Source organism: Erinaceus europaeus, chromosome 2 (genome assembly GCF_950295315.1).
Source record: "Erinaceus europaeus chromosome 2, mEriEur2.1, whole genome shotgun sequence".
NCBI lineage: Eukaryota > Metazoa > Chordata > Mammalia > Eulipotyphla > Erinaceidae > Erinaceus > Erinaceus europaeus.
Window position 1 is genome coordinate 178,937,223 of NC_080163.1, and position 24,582 is coordinate 178,961,804.

At 44.8% G+C, this 24,582-nt stretch overlaps 1 protein-coding gene across 10 annotated transcripts in view; it reads left to right on the forward strand.

The window, feature by feature from the left end:
- ZNF536 (zinc finger protein 536) overlaps positions 1-24,582 on the forward strand; it is a 594,001-nt gene that overhangs the window by 264,728 nt on the left and 304,691 nt on the right. For all 10 annotated transcript variants that reach the window (XM_060185644.1, XM_060185645.1, XM_060185646.1 and 7 more), the window contains one exon: positions 19,465-21,654. In XM_060185644.1, the coding sequence (XP_060041627.1) occupies positions 19,467-21,654 (2,188 nt within the window). In that variant the 5' untranslated portion in view covers positions 19,465-19,466. The remainder of the gene's footprint in view (positions 1-19,464; positions 21,655-24,582) is intronic.

Consider the following 24,582-nt stretch of genomic DNA (forward strand, 5'->3'; position numbering starts at 1 on the left):
ACTTGTGCCTTAGAAGATTTTAAAAATTCATGAGATATGGTTTCATGCAAGAGAGAAAAAACAAAGGTGGAGCACCACTCTGGTATATGAGGCTGGGGATTTTACCAGGAGCCACAAGCCTGCAAATCCTGCACCCCATCAGTTGAGCTATTTTCCTAGGTTTTACATGAAAACAGACAAACGAACAAACAAACTTGTTTAATGCCATGTGAGGTATTGGCTCTTATAGCTATCTACAAAACATATACCTAGTTAAGCTTCAGGTGAACTCTTTGATCAGAAATTCACATTTTGTCACCGAGTAGCTGATTTCTTGCCTTAGTCTTCTTGGTACATGCCTGACCCTACACCCTTTGACCCACTGCAGCTTCAGTTAAAGGGTTGCAGACTTCACTGGAGAGTTGCCTTTAAGCTTTTGTGATTTTTTGAAAAGCTCTAGCCCTTACTCTCCTGGATTTGAATTAGATCATGGGTTGAGCCTTGAACCTTTTCCCCAGATGACTGGGTGGAATATTCTGGTTGGCTTGAGTTAATCTCACAGTCAGGATCTGGGGCTGACTGCACCCCAGGAAATCTAGGGCCTGAAGTGGGGAAGGACCTCCAGGTAGGGCTCAGAGTGGGTATGGGTACCTGTTCAAGTCTCTCTAATTCACAGAGGAACCTGGACCTGGTTAACTCTGCTCCCCAGTGGTGCAGGCAGGTAAAGGTCCCAGATTTCGCTTAAAGTCCCAATTTGGGATGGTGTTTTCAGGGATTTTCCTTCCAGACTGAGAGATGACTTAAAAGCCAAGTTTTCCTGCAAGCAAAGCTATGGTAGCACGACTGTGGAAGCCCCCCAACGTGGTCTGCCTGGCCAGATCTTTGTCACACTCCCGGGAGCCACAAACAGGTAATGTTTGGCTTCCTGGGGCCTGTGTTATGAAAAGCTTGAGTTACAAACTGCTTTGGCTATTAAAAACCTGCTACTGACTTTAACGGTAGTAAAATATTTGCTGTTTATGAGTAATTAGCCACTTCTGGAAAAGAGCTCTGTTTCTTTAAATTTATGGGGTGCCTTGATTTATGCATTCCATGGGGGGGATGTCATGTTACATCACATCAAGCTGATGTAATTTGATGCAAATCAAACACATAAATGAGCAAATGGAAACATTCTCTCTGGCTTCCTGAAGTGTATTCCTAACCAGAGGGTATTTTTGGTCCCTGGATCTTGCCCTTTTTGTTTGCTTTCTTGGGAAAGACTTGGAGGATCTCTATCCTGAACTTTTCCAGTCTTTAGTACTCTGATAGCAGGTGTCCCTTCACAAGATTCACATCCGTGAGAGTGGCAGCCTCATGCATCAGCAAAGCTTCTTGTGGGCTCTATAGAAGGCTGAGGAGGTTAGCAGGCTTCCTAACTATAAGGACTTCAAGATTTGTCATTATTTACTGGTCATTATTCATTGGTCATTATTCATCAAGGTTCTAGTTTTTAAATGATCTCAGTGGAGAAGGGACTATGAAAGAGACTGGGACCTAGTGGGGGGTGGGGAAAGGATAGTGTTGACATGTGTTTGTTGTAACTTCCTACCCCCGCCCATTTATATGCTTATAGGAAAGACAGACATATTCTAGAATGTGATTGTTGGGCTATCGGTCTCCTTGTTTGTCTGTCTGATTTTATAAAGACTTCTTCACATGAGAAAAACCAGAGTACTACTCAACTCTGCCAGAGTGGTACTGGAGATAGAATCTTCCATCTCTGATGCTTCAAGCATGAAGGTCTTATGAGGTACTGCTCTCTTGGTCTGTCTTTTATACATCTATCTATTGCCTCCCACCTTTCCCCAATTCCTCCCTCCCTTCCTTTTCTTCTGCCTTATTTCTTTACTTTCTCCATATATCCATCCATCCATCCATCCATCCATCCATCCATCCATCCATCCATCCATCCATCCATTTTTCATCCATCCATCTACTTAGCCAGCAAGCATTTACTTAACACTCAATGATTGTCTTGAATGATTAGGAGTTGACTGAGGAAAATAAGATCATAGCTGCTAGTTATTTAGCCTGATGCTTCTCTTCTTACAAGGGAGGAAATGTCATTAGTGGGCTGGTCAAGGGCCATCAGTTTGAGGTCAGTCCACCCCACCCAAAACAGTGTGCATTTTCTCATCACCATCAAGACCTAAATGCCCCCCACACCCCATTTCCTATCCCTATACATACACATGGGCCAGAGGTCCTGCCTAAGGAGAGGCTTTCTGGATGCCCCAGGATATTCTAGCAGCTAGAGTCTCAGGTTTTTACAGCCTTGCCATCCTGTGCCACTGTCTGTGCATTTCTGAGCAAAGAGAAAAGGGTCTTGCTCATGAGGTAGAGATGCATTGCCCAAGTGCTTGAGCTGACTGCAGTGGAGAGTGGAAGGGGAAGTGGGACAGGATGTTGGGTTTGACCATGTGGTAGAAGTTTTTCCGTGAACTCTCCTTACCTATAGTACTGGGAAAAGAGTGACTTTGATCTTTGCCTGTTGTACCTAACTGGCAGCAACCCTTGCTTGGATAGACTTGTACTAGGCTCAGGTACACCATTCCCTAACAAACAGAGCTAGTTGGTTGGGTTCTGCTTATTCCACAATGTACCTCCCACTGCACTGGCAGATCACCTTCCTTGATGTTAGAACTGTTGGATGTGTTCTAATAGGTTTCTCTGGGCAAAGGAGAAAGCTCAAGACTTTGTCTTCTAATGTAAGGGGTTTTTGTATCCCTTTTGGTCTCAGACACAAATATGAAGGCACTTTTCTAGAATGCTTGTCTTCAATCTGGCATTCTTGGAACAACAGCCTATAGTAAGCATGAACCCCATGCTGTAGCTCTAGGTGTCTGACATGGGGTCTGAGGTTTAAACAAAGCCACTTGACCTTCTGCATTCCATCTTGAGCAGGTTATGACTATGTAGGAAATATAGGATCCTCTTGAGGTCTGGTAGCAAACTTAACGTAAGTATTTTTAAGTGGAACCTTATGATTGTTTTCCTTTGAGTCTTTTTGATTTCTAGTTAGATATGGCAGTTTTATGGTCTTTAGCCATTTCCATTTCTTCTGAGAGTTTCCTGCTTTGAAAAAAAAATTTCTTCATTGTGTTTGATAGAATAGAAATTGAGAGGGGATGTAGGAGACAGTGAAAGAAACAGAGACACCTGCAGCACTGCTTCACTGCTCATGAGGGCTTGGACCTCCATCCTTGTAGAAGGTAACATGCACAATCAATCAAATGTACCACTGTCCAGCCCTGGAATTACTCTTTTCACAAGCTACTTGTCTGAATTTCAACTCTGTGTGTGAGTGTGTGAGTATGTAGGGGAGGGTGCTCAACGTCTCTTCATTTACTACAGCAAGCTTTTAATGCTTGAATGCATTAAATTTAATGCTTTTGAATGCATTATGTTCTTCATTGTCACTGGAGCTTCACCACTCCCAGTGGATGACTTTCTACAGATAGACAGAGAGAAAGAGGAACTATAGTCTTGAAACTTCCTCCAGGGAGTCGAGCGGTAGCAAAGTGGGTTAAGCGCACAGGCAAAGTGCAAGGACTGGTGTGAAGATCCCGGTTCAAGCCCCCAGCTCTCCACCTGTAGAAGAGTAGCTTCACAGGCGGTGAAGCAGGTCTGCAGGTGTCTATCTTTCCCTCCCTCTCTCTGTCATCCCCCCCCCCTCTGTTTCTCTCTGTCCTATACAACAATAATAACTATAGCAACAATGACAAACAACAAGGGCAACAAAAGGGAAAATAAATAAATATAAAAAAAGAAAAAATAAACAAAAAAAAAAGAAAGAAAGAAACTTCCTGCAGTGCAGCAGAGACAGACCAGGCTCAAAGCTGGGTCAAGTGTGTCACAGAGCAAGCATACTACCCAGGTGAGCTATTTTACCCACCCCAAGCTTCTTTTTCTTGAGTGGCACCAAAAAGCTAAAGCTGTTAACTGAGTGATCACCACACAGACCCTGAAAGCGTTTCATTTCCAGGAGATGTTCGAATGGAGACTGACCTAGACTGAGAGTGACTGCAGGCATAACAGTGCTGGCACACAGATGATCATGGCTGCAGTGTAGTAATTATAGTGGCAGTAGGAGTAGTGACAGCAGTTAATAGTAGTAGTGTGGCTGTGGTTGTAATGGCCCTAATGTTCGCAGTAGTAGTAATAGTGATAGCAGTAGTAGTTAGTTGCAGGAGAAAGAGGAAGTAACAGCAGTAGCCTTTAGAGAGCCCTGGCTGTATTTTGGACACTGCTTAAAGTACTTAAAACATAGGATCTCCTTTGGGGCTGGCAAGACACCTCACCTGAGAGGACACCTATGCTTTGTCATCTGTCATCCACAAGACCCACATTGGAGCCCAGGCACCAGAACACAGAATACTAGTCACTGGGGGAAACTTCGTAGCTGTACTCTCCTTCTTCTCCCTGTCCCTGTCCCTCTCTCACTCCCCCCTCTCCTCATCCTCCCCCCCGTGTTTGTGTGTGTGTGTGTATGTGTGTGTGTGTATGTGTGCACGCACACGCATGTGTCTGTTTGTCATTCTCTTCCTCTGAAAAAGGTGGCCTGAAGTGGTGAACACCTGGTAACTACAACAACAAATTGACTTCCTTTAATCCTGCCAATGACCTACAACTTTATTTCTACCATTGCACCACAGACTCATAACTGAGAAAGAATTGCTTAGAGGACACAGGCCTTCAGTTCTTTTGGAATAAGACACATTCACCTTTTGGAGACAGCAGCCATTTTTCATGTGTCACATGGAGGCCTAGAAAGGAGACTCCGCTGGGACTCTGGGTGGCTGATTGCCATGGCTTCTTCATGCTTTTTGCAGCTTGTGTAGACCCAAGCACCACACGGGGTTATTGAAGTTTAAGAATATCCTGGGGCATCCAGAAAGCCTCTCCTTAGGCAGGACCTCTCGCCCATGTGTGTGTATAGGGATAGGAAATGGGGTGTGTTGGGCATTTAGGTCTTGATGGTGATGACAAAGTGTACACTGTTTTGGGTGGGGTGGACTGACCTCAAACTGATGGCCCTTGACCAGCCCACTAATGACATTTCCTCCCTTGTAAGAAGAGAAACATTCATCGCTTTGCCTTTAATGGTTCCCCTGGTGTTTGGCATTGGTGAAGTTCAACAGTAGCTATGTGCTCTGTGATTGGTGGTGGTTCAGGATGAGGCCTTGGCTGGGCATTCCTTGCCCTGTCTGGTGGGTCACAGAGGCATAAATCAGAAGGCAGCAGGAGAGACCAAATAACTGAGGGGAGCAGCCAGCTCAGTCAGCCTCTCTGGTGATGAGCAAGAAACTATGAATTGGGGAAGGTGTGGGGGAACTGAGGATCTGAAGTTGTGTGGACTGGGGTATAGGTGTGATTCTAGCAAGTGGAGGAGAGGAGCTCATCAGGAAGTGGACAGGTTCCCCAGGCACTAGGGGAACGGTTTGCAGGGTACTTGCTTGGTGGGGTACACATTGGTAGATAAGCCAGCATCCCCATGTGAGGGAATAATGATGGCATTCATTCAGCATGGCCCTCTTCCTTTTCCTTTTGTTTTTTTAATTTACATCACGGTTAACATTGGGTCTCAGGCCTGCATGATGAATCCACACCTCCCTGTGGCAATTCCCCACCACCCCATTGCCTTTTTTTCTTTTGTCTATTTAATAGAACAGAGAGAAATTGAAAGAGGAGGAGGAGTCAGAGAAAGAGAGATACCTGCATCATTGATTCACCGCTTATAAAGCTTCCCCTCCACTATAAATAAGATCTGGGGTCTTGCAACAGGGTCATCATACAAGTTAGCATGTGTTCTCAACTCAGTGTGCCACCACCAGGCCCTCAGTAAGGCCTTCTTGAGGTACTGTCTCTCTAACGCGATCTGCCCTGGGTCTCCCATTTATCCCAGACCTGTAGCATTTTTGCTTAGTCTCTGTATCCTGTAGTTCATTTATTTGCTTGCTCATCTATCCATTCAAATTTTACTGATGCTGCCTCTATACCAGGTGCTGAAGACATACCAGTGAAGTTAATGGTCGTGGTCCCCCATCTACCCACCCACCCACACACAAAGCTTCTGGACAGGGATATAAAAACATCCAATCCAGTGTGATAGCTATCTAGGGAGAAGGGTGAAGCCTGGGCACTGTGGAGATGGATAGAAGAGCTCCTGCCTTGGACCTGGACCATCCCAGAGAAGGTGGCATTTGCTCTGTCACCAAGTGTAAGGGCACAGGGAACAGGTGGGTAATCCAGGAATGGAGGGGTGATGGTGTGTACAGGGGGATCCCATGTTAGCTCTATTTGCGTGTGTAAGAACAAAAGGAGGTGTGTCTCCTCTCTTGAAAGAGTTACATAAGATGAAACAGACAATTATTCCTCCTCTTGACTCTCTTCTTATCTGATGCCAGTTGGGAATTCATCTCTGTCCCCAAGTTCTATCTGTGTGCTACAGTGAGACCCATCGCTGGTGGTAGAAGCTTCTAGCAGTCCTTGTATTGATCTTAGCCAGCACATAGCAGATGTTCTTGTTGCTGTGGTCTGCCAGGAGGGGAGTCCAGCAGAGGCCAGGACAGCCTGGTGACCTGCATGGGAGTGGGAGATGCTGAACTGGGGACTCCAAGCATCACAAAGGATCAAGCCCCAGCCTGGCCTCAACCAGGCCCATCTTGTTGGCCTCAGCCCAGTAGCTGCAGTAGCTGCAGTAGCTGCAGTAGAGGCTCCACTGGATTTTTCTGTTCAGCAATGATTATGGGTGCTTATGAGATGATGTGTATCAGAGCTTATGTCTTCGACAGGTGCCCCTGTGAACGAATCTCCCTGGGTTGACTTCTATGAATTTTTCAAAATCAGGCTCTCTTTGATCACTCTTGCATATGTGCATTCTACATTATATTTAGTTTTGCACCAAATCAAATCTGAGGCTCTGTGAAATGAAAATAAACTGTTCAACACGATAGCATAGTCCAGAAGTGCTCAGATTTAAACGTCTCTAATCAGGGGTGTGCCTGTGCCTTGGGTGCTGCTGCTGCCTTCTGGGAGGGAGAGCAAGAGGGAGTGCTCCTGTGGGTGCTGGGTCCTCTATATTGTTCTAGGGCAGGAGCTGTGTGCTGGAGCTGAGCAGGGTGCCAAGGCTGGTTACATTAAGAGGGGATTAAATATCTAACTTCCTGCCATGAGGAAGTCTGTTTAGAAAGGGAGAGAAAAGGAGTTGGGCAGTAGCACAGTGGGTTAAGCACAAGTGGCATGAAGCGCAAGGACCGGCATAAGGATCCAGTTCAAGCCCCCGGCTCCCCACCTGCAGGGGAGGTGCTTCACAGGCGGTGAAGCAGGTCTGCAGGTGTCTATCTTTCTCTCTCCCTCTCTGTCTTCCCTTCCTCTCTCCATTTCTCTCTGTCTTATCTAACAATGATGACATCAATAACAACAATAGTAATAACTACAACAATAAAACAACAAGGGCAACAAAAGGGAAAATAAATAAATAAAATATAAAAAGAATTTAAAAAAAGAAAGGGAGAGAAAAATACAGCAAGAGAGATAATCAATACACTTCATAGCAACTGCTGTTACCATTTTTAGTTGTATAAAATCATTAAAAGTTTAAATATATGCTTATATTAGATAGGAGACAGATGAGTAGGTTAGACAGATTATAAGTAGGTAAATGATAGTTATGTAGATAGATAACATACATAGGTAGGTGGATAATAGGTAGGTTATAGATTATAGATGATAAATGACTAGATAGATCACAGGTAGATAGATGATAATTCAGTTGTCAGAAAAGTTATGACATATTTTTCACAGACTACAGATAAATGGGTAGGTAGATGATAAATAAGTGATTTTATTGATGTGATAGGTATATAGATGACAGACAAATAGGAGGTAGATAGATGATAAACAAATAGATAGATAGGACTAGTAGAGCATAGCTAGATGACAGATAGATAGATAGATAGATTGATTGATTTTACTGCTTTCCCTAATGATATAGACCCAGTTCAGATAAACCCATCACAGAGAATTAGGGAGGTACTTTCCCCCATCACTCCCATCTGAGAGAAGTGTAAGCACTACTTCATGGCCTAGATTATGGGTGAAGAACAGCTCAGAAAAATGTTCATTCTAATAACATTCAAAGCTAACTATGTCTTCTGTACTATGCTCATCAGAAGCTTATAGAACCATCTTTTATGTAGAATGCATTGTTGAGGACCTATACAAGGTACTGACAGGATACTTGCTCTCACAAATCTCCAGCAGGGAAAGGAAACCTGATCTCTCAGGTAGCTATGCACCAAAGAGACCATGAATGTGTCCTACCCATTCTCATGAAGCTTCATAAAGCTCTAGGGACTGAGAAATCTCCTCCCACTTGAACATGTGTTCCAGGAAGGTCTCAGGCAATGCTGGGTAGGTTTGAAATGCTGCACCTGGAGAATTTGAAGTGGATGACTATGGGCTGTCATAAGATTTAGGGAATGTTGAAAAGATTCTATACCTTGTCTTCCATACCCTAGTGCAATGAGAACCATCCCCATACTGGAAACTTTGACATTAAGATATTGATTTTATAGTCCCAGAGTTTATTTTTCCCTTCTATTTGTCTCTACCTTCTCTGCTCAATTTGAAACAGAAAACTGTTGATGTGAAAGGGTGGTGGATGCATACCTGCTATTCTATGATGCTTTTGACAGCTTCTTGAGTTTCTGCTCTGCCAACTCCAAATATAGATTCGCAACTCCATGGGTTGATATTCAAGTCTGTGTCTGGCCTACCACTTCCACCCCACATCCTATATTTCCTCAGAAAAATCAGTTTAGTTATCACTTTGCCCATGAGGATCACTCTGTCTCATAGACCCTTCCTTTTCTCTGCTAGTGACTTCCTCCTAACTCAGCAAAGAGTTATTATGTGCCCAGTTACCCATCTCCATAGTCTTGCTTCCTTTCTCTCCTCTGTACCCTACGCTCTGCACCAAATCTCACAGCATATTATAGATTCCTGTGTTTCATCTCTTGACCCCAGTCTTTTGTTTTTATGAGACCATCTATCTTCCCTTCCAACTTTCAAAGGCCTGTATTAGGTATTACTTGTAGACTTTTAGATCTTGCCCTGTATAGGCAATGTTAAAAAGCTTTTTTTTTTTTTTTTTTTTTTTTTTTTTTTTTTTTTAGTGAGAAGGATCTTAGTTCACAAATACATCAATAAAATTGGCAGAGCCCCACCTGCAGGGGAGTCACTTCACAGGTGGTGAAGCAGGTCTGCAGGTTTCTATCTTTCTCTCCCCCTCTCTGTCTTCCCCTCCTCTCTCTGTTCTATCCAACAACGATGACATCAACAACAACAATAATAAGTACAACAATAAAACAACAAGGGCAACAAAAGGGAATAAATAAATATTTTTAAAATTTGGCAGAGTTTTTAGCCTCTTTTCTGAGACTTGGGTATGTCCTGGCCATGTATTTTATCTCTTAGAATTTACTCAACACCCTTATTCCGGTCTTTTCTGGATCTAGACAGTCCTCCTTTGGTTGGAACCTGAGAAAGTTCATTGTATGAGTATAGTCTTTTATAATTCAAGTGTCACATTTTTTTTCTCCCACAGTCCTACTTCTCAAAACTCTGAAAATTATATAATTCAGTTAATACATATTCATAGTAGAAATAAAGAAGCTAAGGTACTGGAATATTCCTGAAGTCAACTACAGCAGAGGAGGAGCTGGCAGCTAGAATAGAACTCCAGGTATCTTTCTTTCCTCATTACTCCAGTCTAGCTGTTGTAATAACTCCCTCTGACTTTGGAAGGAGGTTTTGGATATTATGGATGTCAAAAAAAACCACTATTATAGAAATAGATTTTTTTAAAAAAATTATTATATTTATTTATTTTCCCTTTCATTGCCCTTGTTGTTTTTATTGTTGCTGTTGTTATTGATGTTGTCGTTGTTGGATAGGACAGAGAGAAATGGAGAGAGGAGGGGAAGACATAGAGGGGGAGAGAAAGAGAGACACCTGCAGACCTGCTTCACCACTTGTGAAATGACTTCCCTGCAGGTGGGGAGCCTGGGGCTTATACTGGATCCTTATGCCGGTCCTTGTGCTTTGCACCACGTGCGCGTAACCACTGCACTACCACCCGACTCCCCAGAGATAGATTTTTGTGTATTTCTCTGCCCAACCAGTCAGTAGTAGATTGCCAAAGCTCTGGATCAATAGCACCTACCCCCACACACCCTAGCTATTCCCTTTGCGATGCTCTTTCTGAAATGACCTGCTTGTTTCCACTTCCTGACACAAATTGGTGAGAACCCCTTATCTTTGGGTTCCTTTGAACTTGCTCATGATCTGTTACTCCCCCCCATCTATTCCACAAATGAGGGAGCTGGCATCTTCCGGCATCCAAGACTTTACATGGTGTGGCCATCAGGAATCAGCTTGACCCCTCCAGTGATCCTGGCTTTGGTTCTGCAGCCAAATTTCCCATTTGTGTCTCTTGAGCCTCCGTTTCCTCATTGGGAACAGTGTAATCTCTACATCTGAAGTTGTGTAAGGCTTAATGAGGTCATGGTTGTGAGATACCCAGTACAGCTTTGGCACAACCAGGAGGAGAAAGATGATTATGGGGAAGATGATGAAGATGAGGATGAGAATGCTGTTATTGATGATGATGGTGGTGATGACAGTGATGACTGCAATGAAGATGATGGTGGTGACAATGGTAATCATGAAGATAAAGATATAGTTATGCTCGTAAAGATGGTAATGACAGTGATTATTTGGGTTTCTTGAGAGAATAGTTTGAATGACAAATTCATAGTTTTAACAACCACCCCAAGTAAGGTTGCTCTAATAGCATCCCCAACACCTGTCTGTTTGCCTTTGTGTAATGTGGGTAGGTAGTGAGTGAGCCTGTGACTCAACCCAGAAATCTTCTCTACCTTGAGAAGATAACCAGGACAACCCTTTTTCAAGGTTTTCCTTTCTCATCTGTTGACTCAGTATTTTTTTTTCAGTTTTGGGTTATAGTTTCAAGACAGATTTCAGAAGTAAATGTACTGGAGAGACCATTTTGCCATTGAGAACTATGAAATCCTTTAAAGTCTGCAAAGGGAAGATGCTTCGTATTCTAGTTTTCTTCTTCCAAGTCCTTCAACTCTCATTTCATTAATATGGAAGGCACTTGGTACTCTATAGGACCATATATCAAGTCAGCATTGCTGAGTCTTTTCTCTACTCAAGGCAACAAAGGCCTTGACTTTGGCCAATATTCAGTCAACAGGGGAAAGTTTAGAGGATGACCATATTCTCCAACTTGGAGAATATGGACCATATCCTTCTTACACAGTTGCCACACACGGCAGCTTTATTTGAATATTGTATTTTCATTAATAAATAAAGCACGGATTTAACTCTTTCTGACCCTGTCTCACAGCATTGTCTACATATCAGTCAGAATGGAACAGGTCACCCATGCTGCCCTCCTGTTATCTATTAATCATCTGGCAAATAAACCACTCAGTATCCTACCCACCTCGGTAATGTTTGTGATGTAATTTGTTTGGATGCCCAAAATGTCACCAGTGTTGATTGTAAGAGATGAAAAAATGTACTTGCTCAGCATAGCAAGCTCTAGGCCAAAATGTAAGCATGAAATCTCTGGTTTATTTTTGTAATAATGTTTACAGCTGTTTAATGACCCTGAAAAGGTTCAGTAGTTTGGTGTTCTGTATTTCAGAACAGGAGTGCATTATGCTTATAACAACCTTGGATAAACAGTTTGAGATACAACAATTGGAAGAATAGTATTTAATAAGAAGCCATTGTATTCTAGGTGCAGTTGCCTTAATTATGGTTTCCTCTAAGTGAGAGAAAGCAAGGTCAACTATGAAGGAGATGAGAGGCCTACTTGGGGCCTGAGGAAGGGGGTATACCTATTCCAGAACTGCATGTAATGAGAGCATCTTAAAAAAATCCTTTATATATTTGTTATAGATGAGATATTTGAGGCCTATGCCCAGCAGTGAAGAAAGTACAGAAGTCAGAACTTCTTCCTTCTGCAACCCCAAGAGAATATTAGTCTGTATTCCCAGAGTGGAGAATGTAAGGGCAAAATGAGGGCAAGTCATAGACACTACAGAATTACCTGAGACTCAGACCTGGACCCTTTATTTTTGGCTCTACCACTGATAGAGAAGAGAAAAGGAGAGCACCAGAGGTGGAAGTCAGGCCATTTGTTTCCTCCATAAAGAGGCTAGAAAAAAAGAAGGACATCTGAGAGATAGATGTAGGTATGACTTAGAAGGGGGAGAAGGCAGGGCCTTAGAAAGTCTCATCTATCATTTGGAGTGTATTCTTACAAATGGGACTGCAGTCAAATCTATGTAGAACTTTTCTACTGAGATGGTTGGGAACTGAACTGATTTTGTAAGAAACAATTTTCACTGCCTAGTATGTGTTTATAATTCCAGATTAGTCCAGACCTTAGCTGTACCTCATGTCCAGTGGTCTTATATTTGCTCTGAGTTCACTGTGGAGGATTTAATCTCTTTTGCCACAGAGGGAAGTGTGTGTGTGTGTGTTTTAGTGGAATATACAACCAAACAAATTTTCCTTAAAAAATATGCTATAATTCTACTTCTGTGATTGTAACTATTGATGAAATGTGTACATATTAAAATAGTGAGGGTGCTAGAAGGTCATGGCAGACTATCTCTTGGTTATTGTGGAAAAAAAAAACTTATTTTGTGGAGTTTACATGGTTTTATATGTATGCTAATTGTAATAAACCACTAAATCAGAGAAGAAAGAAATAAACCTGGAGGACAGGACCAATAAAAGGGATAGGTCATTTATACAGACCATGGAGAAGTTCATTCCAGGTAGACAAGTTGGTATATAGAAAGTCAAAGTTAAACCAGTGCATGCCATTCTGCTCAAACAGCCCATCAGCATCTATATGCATGGTTTCATTCTCCTTTATTTGTATTCAATGCCTAATCAAGGCCTCCCCAATTCCTTGTGGGACTTGCCATGATGAACTAAACAGTATGGAGGAGACACATGGATCTTATTCCCCTGCAATAGAGAGATAACAACCACAGAACTAGAAAAGCTAGAGCACCACACTGGGGAATAGAACTAGGATTCTTAGGCATGGAATTTAGATGCTCAACCAGTTGAGCTGTTTCCCAGGTCACTAGGAGAGCATCTTGAGTGAAATTCACAGTGGTGTGAGGAGTCCTGGTTGTAAGCTCAAGTTCCTCCCCTCTCTTGGCTACTGGGGCTGTGGGGCTCCTGCAAGGCATCTGAGGAAACACCTTTAGACAAGGTGATAAAAAAAAAGGCGGGGAGGATATTTAGTTGTGCTTGGCTAGACAACAATATTTGATTTCTTAAAAAGCCAATTGCAGTGCTTATTTCAAAAGTCATTTTATTTCTCAACTATTCTTTTTCATGGTATAAGGATAAAGCTCTTTCATGCAACTTACTGGCAAGATCTATATTTTTTGGACTATTCATAAGATTACTTTTTTTTTTCTGTGCCAGCAAAACGAAACTGTGTTTTTGTGTACAATTTATTTAGACTCCTAGCAGCTGGCATTTCTGATGTCCTGATAGTTTTAAATTTCATTCTGAGTGAAAGATACAATTAGGTTCTCTATTGGAAGAGTTAAGTGAAAACTTTTGTCATTGAGATCACAGGAAATAGTCTTGAAGGCAGAAGTGCAGAATCACAATAACCATTAGCACCATCAAAGAGAGCTGAATGGCTCCCTGTACCTGCAATGATGAGAATGAGGAGATGGGATGCATTTTGATATTCTCTGCAGCCAATGGTGAGGTGCATAGGCTGAGGACAGCTTCCTCTCAAAATGTGAAATTTGCATAGTTCCTGAAAAAGCTGTTAGTCAATGAACCCTGTGGATGAGGGCCCCTGCCTCTGGAGGTAGGCCTCAGGGGTCGTCACACTGTGGTAAGGAATATCCTCCCCAATTTGTTTCTTCATCAGTACTGACAGTCGTGTCAGCATTCCTGACCATGGTTCTGGACTCAGGGAAGACCAACACCAGGGTATGCATGTTGAAGGGACATTATACCAAAATAGAGAGTTCATGGGGTGCTAACTGTTTATGTTGCCTTCTCACAGTTAAGTGAATTGCATATGAATTGTTTCCTTCCACCAGCCAACCAGAGTTTATTGATCTTACTGATGTGCTTTGGGCTTTGACCATGAGAGAGAGGTCAGAGGTGAGCTACTCTCAGTGCTTAGTAGTTTGGTTTATTGCCTTTGAATTGTGCTAAGAGTTTTCCCACATACATGAGAGGGTTACATGAGTTATTGTCTGTGTTCTTCAGAAAGTTCCAGCTGTCCCTCTGCCTGAACCCCAGAATCATCATCCATCATTCAGTGCCAACCTCTGACTTCTTAATGTAGGTCCCTCTGCTGCTGGCTCACTGGGTACTGGGTTCAGATCCAGGCAAAGGGAGTGAAGACTGGGAACTTGGGATCAAGCATTCTCTGGTATTAGCAGTCCTTTGGAACAGTGTTGTTACTATCAGAATATCTGGGGACTCCCACCTGAGTCACTGACACACCTTCATTGTTCTCCTGTGAGGGAGCAGCATGGAACCACAGAGAAGGCCTTCTCCCTGTGCCTATTCCTGGAAGATTGGGGAAGGTAACAGCAACACCTTCCAGCAAAATAGGGAGGCTAGAAGGTAGCCTGAGGGCTCTCAAGAGTTGCAGTTGAAGCTATCCTTTATTTTCATTCTTTTAAAAATTTATTATTTTTTATTTGATAGGACCGAGAGAAATTGAGGAAGGAAGGGAAGATAAATAGATAGGTAGATAATCAGATAGATAGATAGATTGATTGATAGGTGTGTAGCTCTTCTTCTCTGCTAGTGCAATGGGCCTGCAGGTGCAGACTGCCTTTGTGCATTGCAATATATGTGCTCCACCAGGTGCATCACTGCCCAGCTTCTATTTTTATTCTTCATTTACTTTTTCATATTATTTTCAATATTTTCTTTCATTTTCTGACAGAGACAGAGAGAAATGGAGACAGGGGAGAAAAGGGAGAGAGAGGAGATCACTGTTCCACCACCCAAGTTTCTCCCTTGCATGTGGGGACTGGGGGCTTGAACCCAGGTCCCTGAGTATGGTAATGTGTGCACTGCATCTGATGCACCACCACACCTGCCCCTGGATCCCATCCTCTAATAATAGGCTAAAGGGTCCCCTGGCTTTCCAGTGTGTGCATTTGTGTAAGTTTCCATAAACCACAGTTGCAATGAATTGTTCTTTCTCTAAATACTGGGTTCAGCCTCTCAAGAACATTTTCACTGCCACCCTGCTCTTTGTTACCTAGCCTCTGCTGGTCTTTTAGACTCAGAGGCCCTTGAGGGCAGGTGGATAGAAGTTCATTGTCAAATATTGACTGAATGTGGTAACGGGTAAATGAGTACAGATGAGTGAAGTGTCAAGGCTGGAGAAATTGGGGTCAGCCCAAGTTTTTTGAGTCCCAGGCTAGGCCTGTGGCCAGCCTATCCTGTCTCAGCTGCTTTGGCCCAAAGACAGCACATCCACTATCCCCATGCTCCTTCCAAGAACTGATGTTCCTCTCTCTTACTCTGAGTCTAAGGGCTGGCAGTGGTTACAGTGAACCTGTTACAGGGGCCTGTACTTGCTTAAGTATTTGTGGGGTATTGGGTCTCACTGAGGTCATTGTCTTGGACAGCCTTGCCTCACAGCAGAAATCTGCTTAGCTGATTTGAGGGCCCAAGTGTTGTAATCATCAGAGCATCTCCTAGTAAGCAGATAGCTCTACTTGTTTTCTGGGTTCTCTGATGGCTCCCACCATGGCTGGTCAAATTCTGAAAGAGATAGTTGTTCTGTCTGTAGCTGACTATCAGCAGTGTCCCCAGCCTGGAATGGGCACCCATGGGCACAGATGAATTTAGACATGGGCATCATTCTTCTTTGGGGGCCTCTGATCTTGCATGTAGAAACTGAGGACCCTTCTAATTCTGACAGATGCTAGCTGTGGATGTTCATGAACTCACATACAATTTGGTGAACGTGGTTCTCACTACAAAACTAGTTTGCTCTATGGGCTGTTTTATAGGCTCTTCATTCATTCATCCATGCAGTCTGAAAATGCAAGACCTAAAATGAGCCAGCTCTGCTGTCCTGCCCTCATGGAAAATAACAAAACTCCATTCCAGTGGTACGTGCTACGAAGGAGAAAGTAAGGTGTTGGGATAGAGACAGATTGGCGGTGTTAGTCTCAGGCAGTGCAGGCACAGAAGATCTTTGTGAAGAGTTATGAGTTAAGACCTGAATAAAGAAGAGTCCGATGTGCAAAAAAAAATCTTCTAGAACATTCTATTGATATTTCAGCCCAAGTTTCAACAGTGGCACTGGGAAATCAGTTGCTTAGAAGGACCTCAAAGAAAGGCTGGGTAGTGGCAGACCTGGTTAAGTACACATGCTATCATGTGCAAGGACCAGGGTTTGAGTCCCTGATCCCCACCTGCACAGGGAAAGCTTTGCTAGTGGTGAAGCAGTGTTGCAGGTGTCTCTCTGTCTCTCTCCCTCTCTATCACTACCTACCTCCTCAATTTCTGGCCATCTCTATTCAATAAAGAAAGATCATGTTTAAAGAAAAAAGCTTTGTATATTTTGTGAGGGATTGAACCTGCGACCTTGGAGCCTCAAACATGAGAGTCTCTTTGTATAACCATTATGCTATCTACCTCCATTTTTTTGTTTTTACAGTAATAGAAGAACTCCACATCCAAACCAAACCAGAACACTCTGCTTTCATTATTTGACAAGTAGTGGTGTTCCTGAGTGGCAGGGGAAAGTCTTCAACTCCATACCCCTTAGCCAACCTGATTTTCAGTCTAGCTGTGCTGTACATTCAGCCTCTTCTCCCTCCTGCTGAATTGGCACCAGCTCATCAGCAACAACCTGAAAATAGCCCGTCTTCCTGGATGCATGTCTTTTGAGCCGGCCAACTGGGCAGCCTTTGGAAGTGGGCCAGCCATGTTGGCTTTAGACTCTCGAACTTCCCCAGAGTTGTGGGGTGGAATTCTGAGCACTCCCAAGTGGCCTTGGGGTCATGATCTGTGTTTGCTCAGGAGAGCAGCCAGCACAGCTGGATGGGGTTTAAAGACAGAGAAAGGGCTTTTGCCAGGACTCTGGGGGCTGTTGAGTCCAGCCTGGATCCTTCTAGGCACTAATCCTGCTCAGGCAACTTCTGTACACTGGGCTGGCTTCTCTCTGCCGGCCAGGGCATGCCTATGAGGGCTGGTGCTGGCCAGTCTTTGTCTAACCAGCATATCTTCAGTGCCAAGGCCAGAACCTGGCACAGAGTGGGAATTCAACAAGTTTATTCAATGATGCAAGAGATCTTCAAGAGAAATGACTACTTTCTGACCAATCTCCAAAATGGACCTCCCCCTCTACCCCCAATTTAAGTGTAGAATGCCACCAGAAACAGAAAGGAATGATGGTAAATTAGAAGTCATTCAGTCTTGGTCTTTCTCTTCTCTCTCTCTCTCTCTCTCTCTCTTTCTCTCCCTTTCTCTGTCTTTACTCACAGACATGGCAAGTCCTGTCCCACTGTTGCAGTTTCTCTCACTTTTGCAAATAAACAACCATTTTCTTTGCTTCCCTTGCAAAACAGATACAGCCTTTGTCCTCTTGCCAGGGAAGTCAGGTCTCCCTTTGGAGACCCTCTGTGCCATCCATGCACAGTCTGCCTGGCCTAGCAGGCAGCAGACCCCACAGGGCTTGAATGTGCTTCCTCCATAGTTAAGCTCTGGCTTTTCAGGTTCAGGTTCCCCTGGGGAATTACCTGGCCCAGGAATCAGTCCTGGCTGGGTGAAGCATTGCTCCAGGACCACCTGACTGGCCAACACATCTAAACATTGGGCTCCAAAGAGGATAGTGTGTGCAAACTGTTCCAATGGCAGGAGACATATTCAGACTCCTTCAGGTGGAAGATAGATCTGGAAAAAGGAACACCCCCCCCCCCCCACACACACACACAGAGCCATGGGTTCATTGCTTTTCAAAGTTCCCCAAGTGGTGGGGTTCTTTCCTCCTATCCCAGCCCCTAAAAGTCTGGCTGGAACTTTTCCACACAGACGGGAGATGGGGCAGTGAAGACTATTAGAGACAATTATCCACACCAGCTTTGAGTGCTAGTGTTTAACAAACAGCTTTGAGTTCTAATTTTCTGCAAAGCACATACTGCAGGTACAATTTGTACTCATTACTGTATATTGGGGGAAGTTATTAAAAACACTCAAACTTGGTTGAGACTTCCTATGGCATCATCCCTGGATTTTAATTGGTTTTTATTTAGTTCTATAAAAGATATCTTTAAACCCAATCACAGGCCCTGCCTCGGCTATCATGCCAATTGAAGGACAAGGAAAGCCTGTTATATTATTGCATGATGGAAGTCTTTGTCCCCTCCCAAATTTGAACAATCTCAACAATCCTATAAGATTCCCTCATGAGATAATTCATACTTCTTTTGATGAACACAGTTACCAAATGACAAAATAACAGTGTTTTGTAACATAAGGGTTAATTCTTAATCTCTGAGGTTTGCAAAGCCGCTACTCGCAGTCTCCTTAAAATTTAATATACCTCGTTAATGCTTCCTTGCAAACACTGAAGGATTTTTATGATTATAATCATGTGTTACAGCACCTAGTACTGTTTCTAAGCAGCATACTAATCAGCTTAATGAGATATTACTGCACTTTTTGTTGACTAAAGCAAAATCCCTTTTATTGTTCTAAAGCCTGTCCTTTATTTTTTTCCCAAAACATTATCTTGTTTTATTATGTACCAGTAAATATCATGCCACTGTTTGTTTTTTTTTTGGCCAAATCATAAAATAATCTCCTTCATCTCAGACTGGTGAACATATTGAATATCGTAACTGCAACAAAAGTTCCAAGTGAGTCAACTTGGTCTCTGCAGCTCTCAGGCAAACTTTGAACAGAACCAACAGGTGCAGGTATCTCAAGGGAAAGGGGGCGGGGGTGAAAGGAGAAAACAAATTGAACACTTTGCCCCTTGATTTGTTATTAGGTGGTTGAAAGTGGAAAAGAAAAACATTAATAATTTAAATGCGAATGAATAATTGCCGTCTGTAAATAGAAAATACAAGGAAGACGATCTAGCGCCCAAACAAATTGGAGGAGCAATGCCATATTGCATAATTGGCATTTAATAATTCATTTTTTATTATTGTTTTCGACTATAACTCCTTGGCATTAGTATGTGTAGGTAAGGCAGGTAATGTGAATTCCCACCCTCCCTCACCCCCTATCCCCACCTAATCCAGCGGATGCTGTGGATTCCTTGAACTGAGTCCTTGCGGGGGATCTGAACTCTTGCTTTCTTTGCAGGGATGGAAGAAGCCAGTCTGTGCCTTGGCGTGTCCTCGGCGGCGGCAGCGCCTGAAGCTGAGTCCCACCTGAGCAGCCCGGTGCTCAACGGCCAGTATGCCATGAGTCAAAAGTTGCATCAGATCACCTCCCAGCTCAGCCATGCCTTCCCCGAGCTGCATCCGCGCCCCAACCACGAGGAGAAAGCCGCGCCTGCGCCCCTAGACGACAAGGCCCATGTGGCTCTGAGCGGGCAGCCCATGGGCAGTCAGATGGCGCTGCTGGCCAACCAGCTGGGCCGGGACGTGGATACCAGTCTCAACGGCCGGGTGGACCTTCAGCAGTTCCTCAATGGGCAGAACCTGGGCATTATGTCCCAGATGAGTGACATCGAGGACGACGCCCGCAAGAACCGCAAGTACCCCTGCCCCCTATGCGGCAAGCGCTTCCGCTTCAACAGCATCCTCTCCCTGCACATGCGCACGCACACGGGCGAGAAGCCCTTCAAGTGTCCCTACTGTGATCACCGGGCAGCGCAGAAGGGCAACCTCAAGATTCACCTGCGGACCCACAAGCTGGGCAACCTGGGTAAGGGCCGGGGGCGCGTGCGCGAGGAGAACCGCCTGCTGCACGAGCTGGAGGAGCGCGCCATCCTGCGGGACAAGCAGCTCAAAGGGAGCCTGCTGCAGCCCCGGCCTGACCTGAAGCCCCCGCCGCACGCCCAGCAGCCCCCGCTGGCCGCCTGCAGCCTGGCCCTGCCCGTGGCCGCCAACCACAGTCTGCCCGACATGGCCAACCCCGTGCCCTCGCCCAAGCCGGCCAGCGTGCAGGAGGAGGCTGTGGCGCCGGCCGGGGCGGGCTTCCGCTGTACCTTCTGCAAGGGCAAGTTCAAGAAGCGCGAGGAGCTGGAGCGCCACATCCGCATCCTGCACAAGCCCTACAAGTGCACGCTGTGTGACTTCGCTGCCTCGCAGGAGGAGGAACTTATCAGCCACGTGGAGAAGGCCCACATCACGGCCGAGTCTGCCCAGGGCCAGGGCCCCAACGGCGGCGGCGAGCAGTCGGCTAACGAGTTCCGCTGCGAGGTGTGCGGACAGGTGTTCAGCCAGGCCTGGTTCCTCAAGGGCCACATGCGGAAGCACAAGGACTCCTTTGAGCACTGCTGCCAGATCTGTGGTCGGCGCTTCAAAGAGCCCTGGTTCCTGAAGAACCACATGAAGGTGCACCTCAACAAGCTGTCGGTGAAGAACAAGTCCCCCAGTGATCCCGAGGTGCCCGGGCCCATGGGCGGCATGGCCCAGGAGGCCCATGCCAACCTGTACTCCAGGTACCTCTCCTGTCTGCAGAGTGGCTTCCTGGCCCCGGACAAGACTGGCCTGAGTGAGCCCAGCCAGCTTTACAGCAAAGGGGACCTGCCCATGAAGGAGAAGGAGGTCTTGGGGAAGCTGCTGTCCCCTATCTCTAGCATGGCCCACGGCGTCCCCGAGGGTGACAAACACTCCCTCCTGGGGTGCCTCAACCTAGTCCCCCCATTGAAATCCAGCTGCATTGAGCGGTTGCAGGCGGCTGCCAAAGCAGCCGAGATGGACCCGGTCAACAGCTATCAGGCTTGGCAGCTCATGGCCAGGGGCATGGCCATGGAACACAGTTTCTTGTCTAAGGAGCACCAGCTTCAGCGCAACCATGAAGACACTCTGGCAAATGCCGGGGTTCTGTTTGACAAGGAGAAGCGGGAGTATGTGTTAGTGGGAGCAGATGGCTCCAAGCAGAAAATGCCTGCGGAGCTGGTTCACAGCGCTAAAGTGGGCAATCAGAGAGACCTGCCAAGTAAGCTCGACCCTTTAGAAGGCGGGCGGGAGTTTTTGTCACACGGCCTGAACCCGGCACTTGAATATAACCTGCAGGGGCCAGGGAGCCTGAAGGAGAAGCCCACCGAGTGCCCTGACTGTGGCCGAGTGTTCCGCACCTACCACCAGGTGGTTGTGCACTCCCGCGTCCACAAGCGGGACCGTAAGGCGGATGAGGATGGCTTGCACATGGCCCTGGACGAGCGCCGAGGCTCGGGCAGTGACCAGGAATCACAATCTGTGAGCCGCTCCACTACACCAGGCTCCTCCAATGTCACTGAGGAGAGTGGGGTCGGAGGTGGGCTTTCCCAGACCGGAAGTGCCCAGGAGGACAGCCCGCATCCCTCCTCCCCGTCCTCCTCAGGTAAGTTGCCAGGGAAGATGGGGGAAGACCAGCTGGTGGAAGGTGCCTGTTTCTGCTCTGGTTTCAATGGAAAAGGAGTGATAGTGGCTTCTCAGAGTTCGGTCTGAAGTTTCTGTGGTGTGGTGGGTGCACCCTATACTTGACCTTTTTGGGTTGACTCAAGGGACGATTACTGTTGTAATTCTTTGGCCTTCCCAAGAGGGAAGCCCATTGGTTTTCTTCCTGGGTGTTAGGGTTGGCCACTTGGCACATCAGCAGGTGGGGCATAAAGCTTTCTTCTCCTGCACTGGCCTTTTCCAGACCCATTTCATGCCCTGACCCCCTCCACTGTCACCTGGTCTCTGGTTCCAGGAGCTGGTGTTTTGCCCCATTCAAGGATGTGAATATGAACGTTCAGGTTCTCTCCATAACCCTCTCATGTGGGCACCTCCCCTCAGAGCAAAGCTATCTTCTGTCCCTTCCCACAATGACAGTGTAGCTCTCCTGTCAGTGTTCTCCAACCTAAAGAACCACAACACTCTTCTCTGAAGGTTTTAAAAAAGCAGAGGTTTGAGACACAGATGTGTGACTGCGTGTCTTAAATTGTTCTGTGCTACACGGGCGATACAGCTTTGGGGTCTAAAATAGCAAAGCAGAAAATCTGTCATCAAAATGTCTGTGAAATGCTGAAGCTTCCTGGCCCAATTTGGGGGTAAAAAAAAAGAGGGGGGAGGGGGGAAACTAGCCTAGGCTGGCTAAATTAAAATCACTACCTAACAGCAGGTAAGCTGTTGCCTCCATCCATATTTCCAAAGCCCCTTACTAATGGATAGTAAATTGAAAGTTATATCTCTAGCCCTTTATAAAGAAAGCATCTTGCTAATACTGTAATCATTCTGCAGCCTAACAACAGAGGAAATCATGCCATAACAAATACCCTGTTACTAATGGCAACATTGATTTCTGCAATCAGCCATTAAGTCTAGAAAATGAAAGACAGTTTGAGGCACCTCAAGGCACTGCATTGCCCACTGTTAAAGCTGTGGCAGCACACTGTTGAGGGTCATTTTTTTTAAAGTTGTTTCTTCTCTTCTCTCTGCTTCTTCTCTCGATAAACATTTCAGTATTGGAGGCAATCCACGGCCACAGTTATCAAGTAGATGCCAGTTGAGTTCTGCTGTTATTGCCATGCTCCAGCATACCCTTCTTCCAGGACAAAATTAGTATTAAAGGCAAGCGTGAGTTTGCTGGCTTATTGCAAACCAGTAAAGAATTGTTAAGACACATAAATCTCAACGGCACATTCCAGAGATTCCAATAGCACTTAATGCCTCTGCTTAAATACCCATGAAACACACTGTCTACTCCTGGAGTCCTCAACTCCTTTGTGATTTATTTCCAGCAAGACACCCTGGGAGAGTGACATCAGGAGCTCTAGCAAGGCTGAGAAATGAGGTCACACTACACAAGTGACCAGGACGTGAAACTGAAAAGATGAGAAGGGGAGGGTCTTCGAAGTTTCATGACTGGCAGCAAGAACTAACTCTGTGCCAATGTATCTCTTTATCTGTTGACACTCAGGAGGCAGCAAAGTGCCAGGTGTCCTATTGGCAGGAGAGATAATTTCTTGCCATCTTTGAAGAGGTCCCTTTTTTCTGGGGATGTCATCTCCCTGCTTGTGGAATGAGGACCTTGGAGGCACAGACAGCAGAGGTCAAACTAACTCTCCTAAGTTTTTTTGGAGTGATGTGGAATCAACATTGACAGATTTTCTTCCCCTTCCAGACCAGCTGAAATGAAAAGGTCTCGGCAGAATATTCCAGCACCAAATGTTTGCCTTTATTAATGACATGTTTAGCGTGTTTTTCTCACATTCTGGCCAAGTGATAGTCTCATGCTATTCCTATCTCTGTCGTTTCCCTGTCTCTAAGTACTCTGTTGAAAAAGCCCATTTTTGTTCAAAAGAACCAATCCAGTTTAGGGCTCAAAAGAGAATAAGAGTTGGGTAGCTGGTTATCTTCTCACTTTTATTTCCCTCATTGAAGTGTTTCACAATCAGGAAGGCTGATTCTTTCATTTCTGGTTGACTTCTTTGTTTTCTTCATATTCAAATTTAGACCCTTTCATAATGTTCTGACTAAGTATGAAAATTGATGGATTCCCCAAGTCAGCCTCGTGTCTGGAACATTCAGGTCTTTCTGGGATTAGGACCATAAGCCAAATCCTGGTTAGTCTTTCCTCTTCTTTCTACCAAGTGTGACTTGTATAAAGTGTGATTAAAATAAGCATTTAAATAAAAATCTGGGCACAATAGGTATTTTATTACTACCTGTTAGAGAGAAACCTGCAAGGTGAAGGGAGGGGAAAAATCTTTAAGCCCCTAAGTAAAGAAAGAATTACTTATTATGGCTTCTGTTAAGAAATAACTGCAAAACATGGTTTTACAAATTTCTCAGACTGCATAACAATGTCACAAAACTTAATTTGCATCACTTGATTCTTTTTTTTTGTTGAAAACTGGGTCAGTAGGGCCTGAGAAACTATTTTTTCAGATCTTAACCAATGAATTCTTCTTTATAAATCGCTGCTCTTAACATGATAGTAGTTCTGAATTCATCATAAAAAACCTTTTTACAGAGAGCCTCTTAGAACAGATCTCCAGAAGAAGGCTTACAATGAGTGGCAGCGACGTCCTTTGTTATCTGATGTAATTCTTTGCAAAGGAGGATTGGGAACAGAGTGGCTGTTTAAAAATGTCTTGCTCAGACCGAGACGAAGAAGGGGTCAAGTTTGCAATCAAACAGTTATTGCCGAGATGGGCGGCTGTCACTGGCTAGGCTAATGTGGGATGCAGCTGTTTGTTATGTGAGCAAAAGAATGTTTGAATCAGTGAACATGTGAAAATGATTCCAGTGAACCAGAAAATGTGTTTGTTCTTTGGCTCTCCAA